Below are 12,062 nucleotides of genomic sequence, written 5' to 3' on the forward strand. Positions count from 1 at the left end.
TGTTTCAGTAGACTTCCCTTGCCATTATGTGAGGTACGTGAATGTAGTTGGCAGGAATTTAAAGTGTTTTAGGTGGGAGATGAAGAAAGGATTCCCATAACTAAAGAATAATGAGAGGTAACCATGAACAATGATGTGACTGTGCAAAGAGTAAAAAATAAAGTTATGTGATGGAGAGTTGGAAAGAAAAACATTTTTTGGAAGAATATGGATGGATATTTTGGAAGTAATATAAGGAATTACTTGTGGGGGAGGATAAATTACAGAGGGGAGAAAAAATTGTACCACCTCAAGACATGAGGAACAAAACTGTGGATTTGTGCCATGAAGGGCATTTGGGCATTGGTAAGAGTGAGAAAAGAGTGAAGGAAAGGTACTGGTGCCTGGGATGGATTTTGCAGTGGAACGTGTTGTGCAGGAATGCGGGAAGTGTGAATGTGCAGATAAATCTAAGTTAATGTTGAGAACACCTTTAGTTGCAGTGAAAAGTCCCATTAACGGTGGGAAACCATTGGTGTGGACAGCATGGGCCCTGTGGCAAATGAAAATGGTAACTGAATTTATGTGTTGGTTGCTGTGGATTATTTTTCAAAGAGGCCGCAGGTGGTTTTTGAGGAAACTGCCAGTGCAGACAGAGTTCTTGCATTTTTGGATGAAGTATTTTAGAGGAAAGGTTTACCAAAGAAGGTAAGAACAGATAATGGTCCACAATGTAACGCTGCAGAGGTTGAAGCATCTTTTCAACATAATGGTTTGGAACATATATGTACTTCAGTATATCATCCAAAAGGGAATGATGAGTTAGAGAGATTTAATGTTGTGATTACAGGTGCTTTGCTGATGACTAGTAGCCAAAGGAAGGCAAGAGTATTAAAGGGGAAGAAGATGGTGGAAATGCATTGTATCACACCAGGAGTATTGGGTAAAGGTAATTTCCTATCACGAGGGGAAGAGTTCCTTTTACAAAAGACACTCAGGGATGTATGTAGAATTCTAAGCAAGTTCAATGGTCATGTGAAGTAGTAATAGTAGAAAGTGATAGTGCAAGTAGGTGGCATGCTATGTGTAAGAAGACCAGGGAAGATGAAGAAGGAGGAGAGAACGTTTTCAAACCCTATGAAAGCAGAGGAAGTGTTCTAAATGCTGCATGGTTAAGTGATGGAAATGTGTGTCATATGAGCAGAATGACAAAGTGCAGTAAGACTGGGATAAGAAGTGAGGTGGACATGAGGAAAAGGCAGTATGAGTGGTTAAGTGATGAGGACTGAGGAGGAGTTGGAGGATATTGAATGTAGTGGTGGGCAGGAAGATTATAGAAGATATGTCATGGAAAATCTGGCACAAAGCAAACATGGTCGTAATGTCAAGAAACCAGCATACTTGAATGATTATATTATGTGACTAACAATTTAAATTTGGCTAGTATTGCCATTCTACATTTTTTAGTGAACTGTTAAGAAGCAATTGTTCTTGTGATGTATATATTTATTTTGCTCTACTTAGTGAGGAAAGGGGATGTGTTGTGTTCTGGTAATCTTGTCTCTTGCGAGAGGTAAGATTCCAGTTCTAGATGTCTGTGGGAATAGTATGCAGGGTTTGAATTGTGTTGGAGGGTTGGTGGGAATTAAGTCTGGTAGTAAATAATGTAGCTGTGTGTTATGGTTGCTCCCCAGAGGGGATGAAAAAAGAATACTTACTGGCAACCTTGAAGTGGTTTCTTCATATGACACCACAGTATTGTCTTCAGTGCTTTATTCAAGTGAAAAGCTTTAGGAAGTGAAGCACCAATGTCTTTGTGCATGTATGAATGAGGGGTTGGTCTTGAGTCAAACTTAGGAAGAGCTTCACTGAGATTTTAATGATATAATAAATCAGCCAAAACACTTCTGATAATATTATTGAACTAGTACAGGCTAGTGATGGTATGGAGTCATCCTTCCTGATAGTTTAAAATGACATTATGGCCAGAGCAGACAATAATATTCTATCACCTTCTGTAATCTTTGACCTCTTGGTGACATTACATATCATGGACCAATAGTTCCTGCCTAGACGCCTTCTTGTCCAAATTTCTCAAGTTGCTTTAGCACGGTTCTCGTAGATTCTTTTCTCGAAGAAGTGAAAGTGAGAGTCTTATTTCTGCACCCTCTCATCTTCAATGTGGGATAAAAATAATAATAATAAAATAATAATAATAATAAAAACAATAACATATTTTGTTAATTAGCACTTAACACTGCAATTATTTAAAAGTATACTTGGTGTGAATAACAAACATTACTCTTATCCAATGTAATGACATCATACCTCGAAACAACGAAAGGGTGAGTTTGCATTGCCAATGTCTATAACTTGCTGAAATGTCTTGCCAACATCCAACTTAAAGCTATTCACTTGAACATGAATCAATTTGCCACATCACTCGTGTAGACAAAAAATGAAAAATATGAATTTCACTGATCCTACGAAAGACTCTTCCTAGATGTCTTCGAATCTGGAGTAGGTTCATGGTTGTATGGGAATCAGTGGACCCAAAACTAGTTGAATGGTCAATAGAGCCATAATTGAGATTTTGCTTGAGTGCCATAAACATTTTCTGGGAGCCAGATCTTATCAATCAATCACAAGATTTGTCGGGCGCTTCTTATCACCCATGAGGGTATCCTGGCATTGGCAGGGTTCAGTTGATTAGTCAAATAGCCTGGTCTTTAGGGACTTTCGGAAGTCTGAAAGAGATGGGAAGGTCCATAGATAAATGGGTAGCTCGTTCTATGTCTTTGCTGCTAGGTAGGAGAAGAAGCAGCCTCTACATCTGCTACATCAGAAGCGGGGGTGAGGGTTAGAGGGACGCGGAGTTGATGGGAGTTCAGGCAGTGGTTCAGAGGTTCAAGTAGGCAGGTCGGTCCACAGTTGTGTAGGGCCTTGTATGCATTGATCAGGAGCTTCAACTGGCATAATTTCTGTACAGGGAGCCAGTAGAGTTCCCTGAGGTAGGTGGTGATATGGGTTCATCTAGATAGATCCAGCCAGGTCTGATGGCTTAGTTGAGTAATGTGTCCACTGTAAGAGCTTGTAATTGACGTCATGGTCACAGGTTCAAATCCCGGTGGCTCCACTCAGCCCTTGATGCTACTGAGGTCAATAAAATAAATGTGTACCATTGAGTTGGGTAACAATAAACATCCATTATTCAGCGCCAAGATACCCTTGGGTGAATGTGCACTTTACAAATACACGTTAGGACAAGCCTGGCTGCAGCATTCTCTATGGTCTATAGGTGTTAGAGGAGGTGAGCTGAGATCCCTGCATACAGAGCGTTGCCATTTTCTGGAGAGGAGAGCCCTGGGTGATGGTGCCTCTTAAGCTTTGGGGGACCCATTTGAATATCTTACAAAGCATATGGAGGATAAAGAAGCAGGAGACGGAGTTGACCTGTGTCGTAATAGTCAGCTTGTTGTCCAGAATAATGCCTAGGCTCCTAGCGTGGCTAGTGGACATAGAGGTAGGTCAGAGTCCTGAGGGCCACCAGGATGCATCCCATGGAGGGGTTTTGTTTCTGAAAATTAATACTTCTGTCTTGTCAGAGTTGAGCTTCAGGCAGTTGTCCTTCATCCAGTTGGCATTGAATTTGAGCTAGAGGCCCAAGGTGGGTGCAAGGGCCTATAAAGGGTGTAAGGGCCTTTGATAACCAGTATAGCTCGAGGCAGACAGGCTATAATATTATTAGAACATTCCAACCACTAGGATCTAGATTAAGTGAGAGAAAATGAAAGACAAAAATTGGAATGTTGCAGCAGCAGGTCTGTAAAAGCCATTATTTGCCATGAACCATTCGACTGTCTTCAGTTGAGGTGTCAACATTCTAGTGTTCTAATCTAGCTTGCTCTGTTTCCAACAAGCTTTATGTTGTGAAAGTAAATGCAAGCAGACTGAGGGGTTTATGAGAAAATTGTAATGTAGGCTGAATGTGATGGATTCTCAAATAAATTTGCACTAAAGACAGTACTGCGCGGTATTACAGTATATCAAATGTATCATTCCTGATTCATTTTTCGAGATCTGTTTAAATCAAGTTGTATTTCCTATTCTAATAATAAAGCAGAGAAAAAAGAAGGTGGGTGACTGCTCTCTGGTGTTATGAAAATTGTGTTAATTTTCAAGTTGAAAAGTAGCAAATTGGCAATTGAGTATCTGGAAAAGGTACCCTATTGAGATGAAGATAAATCAAGACAGCGTATGTATACATAGACCCCTCACAATATAGCTATTCACTCATGTACACTACTAATGAGAAATCACTCCATATATCACCCTATTAAAATCAGGATTTTAAACTCTGACAAAGTAATAATGGTACGTGACATATTAAGAGGAAGAATGATTACATTAAACAAACATATGGATGCCCCAAACTAATAAACCATTAACAGACTCTGATAGTTTGGGAAATCTCCCACAGTCCCTCTTGGCCAGTCTGCCTCTTCACTACTTCTGCCAGAATGCATGCATAAATGATATTGCACCCCCTCGAAAATCAAAGAACAAAGTCTACCATCTATGTTCACCACTACTAATGGGAGCATGCTTAAGGGAAATTTGGGAGTGCCACTCAGTCAATCTGTTGCTCTGTCCTCAACAAATTTCTCCAACAAACTCACCTTTGGCATCAAAACACTGTGATAGCCAATACTTTCCAAATACAACATCCATTCGCTCCCCATGGCGACAGACAAAGAGGCAGCGTTTCTGAGGTCCAGGCTGGTTTACTCTCAGAGTCTGCATAGAAAATATAGAACAATTATTTAATACTTCCCATAAATTTGGAATTATTACATAGGAACACATCTTTTATGAAGCAGAAAAGGTTATTAAGCGTCCTCCACTGAAATGTCTTTCCCAGCTTACTTGCCCTGGCCATTCCAGGCATTGGGAAGATAGGTTTGTCTGAGCCATTTGAGGTTTCCTCCAAGTTGTTGCTATTGACAAGTGAATCAAAGTCTGAAATTAAATTGACATGTCCATTATCATGGTGCACTTTGTACATTAAGGGGGCGAATACGATGCCAGTGGGACCGACAATGATGGCACATCGGTGTCTTTCCCACTGATATCTTCAACCGCGGTCAGACTGCTGCATTAGGATACCTCATTGGCCCAGAGATAGAGCGACAGCTTCCGACGGGCTCAAGAAGCCTGTCGGGCAGTTAGTCTGATCGCATTTCCCACAATGAGGGCGGTGCCTTCTCGTGCCCCACCATGGGGATTACGATCCACCTTTTTTGGGGCCTCTAGCTATGGGCCTTGGTGGACACCTGTGGTGCCCCTTTGAAAAATTCCGGCATTGTGTGGCAGGCACCGCATGGTACCTACAACAGGGTGCAGGGATATTTGTAAACATACCTCTTTGCATTGGACCTTGTGCTGCGGCTCTTTTCCGGGCCACAGCCAAGCCTCAATGCAAAGAGGCATGTTTCTGACCGCCCCCACGGCGGTCAGATCTCAATTTGGCAAGCGGGACCACCGACTACCTGTCGGAAAGTCCTGTTCCTGCAACAAGGGCCGTCGGAAGCTTGTCCGACTGCCATCATATTCGACCCCTTAATATATAGACAATAAAGACCACAATGAACTACATTCTTTAAGGTGTACATAATGAATGTCCCTATTAAAATGTCATGTTTGTAAAGATGTTAAACTTTGCTTGGTGTTTATCCTGTGTAGTTTGGAAATGTTTTCTGAATATCAAATCACATTTTCAATGTGCCACAGTACTTTCATTCAAAAAGTTGAAGAGTCATGCAAAAAACAGCAATCATGAGTGAGATCCAAGATAAGTTCATGTTGGTTCAAAGATTAAGGAGCATTCCCTGTTGGAAGCCCGTAACTTGTGTACTGTCCACCTACCATTGATCTGAAGTTAAAAAAAGACCTACCTGCATTGGTTGGCAGATTATTGTAAGTGGTGTTATGTCCCCCGGCCCCTGGTCTTCTTGATGCTTTCTTTCTAGTACTCCATCACCAAAGGTAAAGTTAGATGTTGAAGATGTGGTATTCAAAAACGAATAGGACCTAGAAACAATTAGGTCAATCAAATGATGAATACCTTGACAATATTCTAGAACATGGTACATTAAACATAATGCAGGGGTGAGCTCAGAGTAATAAGCATCTAAAATCCATTAAGATCAGGGAGCATAGGAAGGCACCAGTTTAAGGACTAAATCCTTTACTATCGGCCAAATGGACATTACTTGGAAAATCAAAATGTTAAAATGTATTCATTATATTGGTAAATATAACCATGGTTAAGATCACATCTTATAAACATCAAATCTCTTACAACACAATTGGCTGCAGGCTCCAGTTGGGCAGTAACATAGCCTGATGTCTCAGATGGAGCCTCGCACACTGATGTAAGCCTTGGCGGAGGGAACTAGTGAGGTCTGCCAGTGGGGCATGGCACTCAGATGGTCCCTCCTGGCATTACTAGTTTTCGCTCCAAGCAAATCCATCCTGTCTTCTTCCATCACTGGAGTTCAATGCAGAATTTGAATGATTGAGATAAGAAGGTGAAAGGGTGTAGTTTGACCACTCGTTAATTTGCAATGGGGAACTCATCATAGAACCCTTCATAAAATTTGGAGGGAGCTCAAGAAACCTTCCACTAGGAAGTGGGAGGCACCACTCAGAACCCTCGACTGGCTGCACCCACTGTAGTGTTGTATAGAAAAGCGAGTGACAGAAGTAATTTTGATAGGCCCTTCCCTCCAGTGTTACCATATGAATTCTCATTCAGAGTGGCCAGTAAAATGTCCCAGATTTTCCACACCCTTTGAGTTACCAATATGCTTGGCAATGATCCTACTTCTGGGCAGATCGGATGGGTGGGAATCTGGGCCATTGCAAGGAGGATCCTAAGGGTCCTCTAAGATATGAAAAATGAAATGGAAAATCAGTATTTTTTCATTAATTTTCTCCCACATTTTCATGTCAAACATACTGCCTTCAAAATATAGAGTTTGCATACTTTGACTATAAACTACTAAAATATTGTATCAACAATATTGCGGAACAGAATATCATCAAAAACGTAAGTATATTTAAATTTAAATATATTCAGCATTTTCAGTAATTTATTTAGCATATTAAAGTACAAAATTATAACATTAATAAAATGGCTTTATAAAGTAATGTAAATAAAATATACACATAATTTCTAAAATACATTAAAATAAATACATTAACAATAACTTAAAAGTAAAAATTTCATATACATAACCAAAACATATTTATTACCCAATTTAAATATTAAATTAATAGGAAAATTGTTTATATTAATGCTATGAAATAAATATATAAATAACACCCACAAAACCACACACACACACACATATATATATATTTATTACCTACTGGCGGTCGCCAGTAGGTAGTTATAGTTAGAACCTATTTTCCATAGGATATCCGCAACATTCTATTTGGAATAACTTTGGCGCCCGTTGACGAATCTTCGCGAAATTTTCTAAACTTTTGGCCAGCTCCGGTCCGCTCCTATCCTGAAAGTCTCGGGATGATTCATGTAGCGGGGGCTGAGAAAAAAGGGGGGTTCCAAAACGTGTTTTCCCCATGCAATTTCCCATAGGACCTTTAGCCGAGGCTACAGCCCGAACTGCTGAACGGAATTACACCAAATTTGGCAGAAAGGTAGGCCTTTGTTTCGAGTCATGCCTTTTGCTTAAATGGTGTAAATCTGTTCAGTAGTTCCTGAGAAAATCAAAAGCAAAATCACATATATATCTGGGCGGAGCCTAACCACACATCTCATCGTGAGATCTGATTGGCTGTCAGCACTTCATCCAAGAAGTGTTGGCAGCCATCTTGGGACCAATATACATGATAGCACCTCATTGAAAAGCATTGCAGATAATAGAAGGTTTTAAGACTTTAAATACATTATAAATCATTTGCTGATGGTACAATATTCATTTTAGGAATTGTTGTATGTTCTAAGGTGATTTTACCATGTGAAAAAGCCTTCTGCTGGGATATCATGAATCATGTTTGAGAGAAAACTATTGTCTTATGCTTTTTCCACAGAGGTTTGGAAGGTGATCTATAAGCTAAACTGAGAGCATATTTTCTGTAAATTCACATTATCTTTCTCAGTCATGTGAGAATGAAGTCTGACATCCTCAGTAAAACATGTCCATCCAACAAGGGCAGAGACTGTCAGTTGATTCCTTTGTGCTCTACTGCAGCTTCCCAGAGTGTTCCAAAGAACAACTAGAGCGCTAACAGGTTTACTTATGATAAACGTATGGCACACCTGAAGCCATCTTGATTGGAATAAAGTGGTGACTCTTAAAACATTTAATTTAAAAAGGAACAAAATGAGGGGGTTCATTTTGCCATAGAAAGTATGATTAGTGCTGCAGAAAGAAAAATTAGGGCACATTTTGAGTGACTTCTCAAATCCTCTTCTATTTCATTAAAAAAGTCTGACATGCAGACTGAAACATGCACTTTCAATACCAGCAGCAGACTTCCCTGGTGCGCAGTAGCTTTACTACAGTGATCTAATGAGCAACTAAAGTGCTAACATTCTGAAGTTATGGCAAATGTGTGACACATCTGAATGCTTTCTTGATGGAACCAAAGTAAAAAACTGAAAGTATGCCTACTGAGGAGACTGTAGAAAATGAGGAAATTAGGAAACTTCATGACAAATAAGTCTCCCAAGATGGCCACCAGAGACACAAGAGCCCAAATGTAGCACAAATATCACCCAGATGTAGCCCAAGTATAGCTCAATGACAGAATGTCCCAGAGTGGTTTAAAGAACAACTGGAGCGCTAACAGTCTTACTTATGACAAAAGTATGGCACACCTGAAGCCATCTTGATTGGAATAAAGTGGTAACAGTTAAAACATTTAATTTGCAAAGGAACACAATGAGGGGGTTCATTTTGCCTTAGAAATTATGATTAGTGCTGCAGAAAGAAAAATTAGGGCACATTTTGACTTCTCAAATCCTCTTCTATTTCATTAAAAAATTCTGACATGCAGACTGAAACATGCACTTTGAATACCAGCAGCAGACTTCCCTGGTGAGCAGTAGCTTTACTACAGTGATCTAATGAGGAACTTGAGTGCTACCATTCAGAATTTATGACAAATGTGTGACACATCTGAATGCCTTCCTGATGGAACCAAAGTAAACAAGCATTGAAAATGCAATAGGTCTCGCCCTCGTTTAAGTTAAAGCAATTCTGTTTGTAATTAGGTGGCTTTTTAGCTTTGCTTTTATTAGTGTTTTTCAAACTTTCATGTACATAACATGCATATATGTATATGTATATGTATGCATGCATTTATATTTGCATTTATATAGATATTCACGGAAAAAACCATAGGTTTCATGCAGGTTATAGTTAGGAATTAGCATTTAAAAAACTTTAGAAATTCACTTAAAAAAACATAGGTTTCAGGGAAAAAAACATAGGTTTCAGGGGTGTTATAGTTAGCTGGACATTTCCCTCGTAAAAAACCATAGAAATTCCCACATTATAGTTAGTTCAGCTAACTATAACTTGTGCCCCCGCAATGCACTGCTGATGACGTCACATATTACATCACTCATGACATGGTCAGTGACATCACTGATGACATCACTGATGACATCTCCAATGACATCACTGATGACATCACTGATGATGTCATTCATGTGATCATTTGATGCTTCTTGTCACACCCTAATATAACCTTTGATACACCCACTCTAAATTACATACTGCCACTCTCAAAACCATAGACAATCCAACACCAATAAGTACATACCCCATCACTGACTCTTAGGTCTAAACACTCATCCACTCACCCGTACAGTCACTCAGACTTATAGTCACTCAGTACAGGACTATCATATGCACTCATACACCTATATAGACACTCCCACACCGCTACTCATCCATAGAGTTACTCACACATATACTCAGTCATGCAAGTAATTAATCACACTGCCATTTACTCACCTATACAATTATACACGCACAAACTCAATTACTCATACAAATACTGGCAAATTCTTATGGTCTTATACAGTCAATGATACAAGCATACACTCATCCATACAGCCACTCACACTATCACACACTCTCAGTTATAGTTATTTCTGTACTGCAACATACATATATACTGCCGTTCACATATGTAGTAAATTACACATGTACTAATGAAATATATATTCACTCACTAACACAATCATACATACACTCACCAACCCATACAGTCCATCACAGATGCACTCTTAAAACCATGCACCCACTGAATCACCCACTCACACATCTATGCACAGAGTCACACACACTCCACCCACAAAAACACTCAGGCACCCATACAGATACTTAGACAACCAATCAATAACCCATATAGACACTCATGTAGCTGTTCACAAACCCATGCAGCTGCTTACACACCAACAGACAGACAGATACAGACATTCACACAGTTTAGTCACTAGTCCGCAGTTACATAGATTTAATCACTCACTTATAGAGTCAGTCACGCATCTACTAAATCATTCACTCACTTATACACCCACTCATTCTTCCATAGGCCTTTCCCTATATATATAAAACATTTTTAAACTTTACAGAAACACACAGTCACTGGATGATGTCATCAGTGATGTTATTTGAGATGTCATCAGTGATGTCATCAGTGATGTCACTGACCATGTCATGAGTGATGTAATATGTAAACACTAATAAAAGCAAAGCTAAAAAGTAGTAGAGTGAGTAGTAGAGAGTAGTAGAGCGAGTAGTAGAGAGTGAATAGTAGAGAGTAGTAGAGAGTGAGTAGTAGAGAGAGTAGTAGCAGAGAGTGAGTAGTAGAGCGTGAGTAGTAATGAGTGAGTATTAGAGAGTGAGTAGTAGAGAGTAGTAGCGAGTGAGTAGTAGAGAGTGAGTAGTAGAGAGTGAGTAGTAGAGAGTAGTAGAGTAGTAGAGAGTGAGTAGTAGAGAGTAGTAGAGAGTGAGTAGTAGAGAGTGAGCAGTAGAGAGTAGTAGAGAGTGAGTAGCAGAGTAGTAGAGAGTAGTCAGTCAGTGTCAATCAGTGTCAGTCAGTGTCAGTAAGTCAGTGTCAGTCAATCAGTCAGTGTCAGTCAATCAGTGTCAGTCAATCAGTGTCAGTCATTGTCAGTCAGTCAGTGTCAGTCAGTCAGTGTCAGTCAATCAGTGTCGGTCAGTCAGTTTCAGTCAATCAGTGTCAGTAAGTGTCAGTGTCAGTCAGTGTCAGTCAATCAGTGTCAGTCAATTAGTGTCAGTCAGTGTCAGTCAGTCAGCGTCAATCAGTCAGTGTCAGTCAGTCAGTGTCAGTCAGTCAGTTTCAGTCAGTGTCAGCTAGAACAGCTCTGCTGACCTGGTTCTCTGGCTGTAAAGCAGCTCTGCTGACCTGATTCTCGCTCTCTAAAGCAGCTCTGCTGACCTGGTTTCTCTGGCTCTACAGCAGGTCTTCTGACCTGGTTCTCTGGCTCTAGAGCAGCTCTGCTGACCTAGTTCTTAGGCTACAGAGCAGCGCTGCTGATCTGGTTCTCTGGCTCTGCAACAGCTCTGCTGCCCTGCTTCTCTGGCTCTAAAGCAGCTCTGCTGACCCGGTTCTATGGCTCTAAAGCAGTTCTGCTGACATGGTTCTTTGGTTCTAAAGCAGCTCTGCTGACCTGGTTCTCTCCCTCTAGAGCAGCTCTGCTGACCTACTTCTCTCACTCTAAAGCAGCTCTACTGACCTGGTTTCTCTGGCTTTAGAGCAGCTCTACTGACCTGGTTCTCTGGCTCTAAAGCAGCTCTGCTGACCTGGTTCTATGGCTCTAAACCAGCTCTGCTGACTTGGTTGTCTGGCTCTAGAGCAGCTCTGCTGACCTGGTTCTCTGGCTCTAGAGCAGCTCTGCTGACCTACTTCTTAGGCTCTAGAGCGGCTCTGCTGACCTGGTTCTCTGGCTCTACAGCAGCACTGCTGACCTGGTTTCCTGCATTCATGATGCACGCACCCGACTTCACGAAAATATA

General features: G+C 40.5%; 1 protein-coding gene across 1 annotated transcript in view; it reads right to left on the reverse strand.

The window, feature by feature from the left end:
* The window catches only part of UBASH3B (ubiquitin associated and SH3 domain containing B), a 648,856-nt gene that overhangs the window by 218,528 nt on the left and 418,266 nt on the right, over positions 1 to 12,062 (reverse strand). Inside the window, exons 7-8 of the mRNA XM_085647271.1 lie at positions 5,934 to 6,069; positions 4,659 to 4,776 (exon numbers count right to left, since the gene is read on the reverse strand). Coding sequence (XP_085503397.1) covers positions 4,659 to 4,776; positions 5,934 to 6,069 — 254 coding nt within the window. The remainder of the gene's footprint in view (positions 1 to 4,658; positions 4,777 to 5,933; positions 6,070 to 12,062) is intronic.

The sequence above is a fragment of the Triturus cristatus genome, chromosome 3_2 (genome assembly GCF_964204655.1).
Source record: "Triturus cristatus chromosome 3_2, aTriCri1.1, whole genome shotgun sequence".
Classification (NCBI taxonomy): domain Eukaryota; kingdom Metazoa; phylum Chordata; class Amphibia; order Caudata; family Salamandridae; genus Triturus; species Triturus cristatus.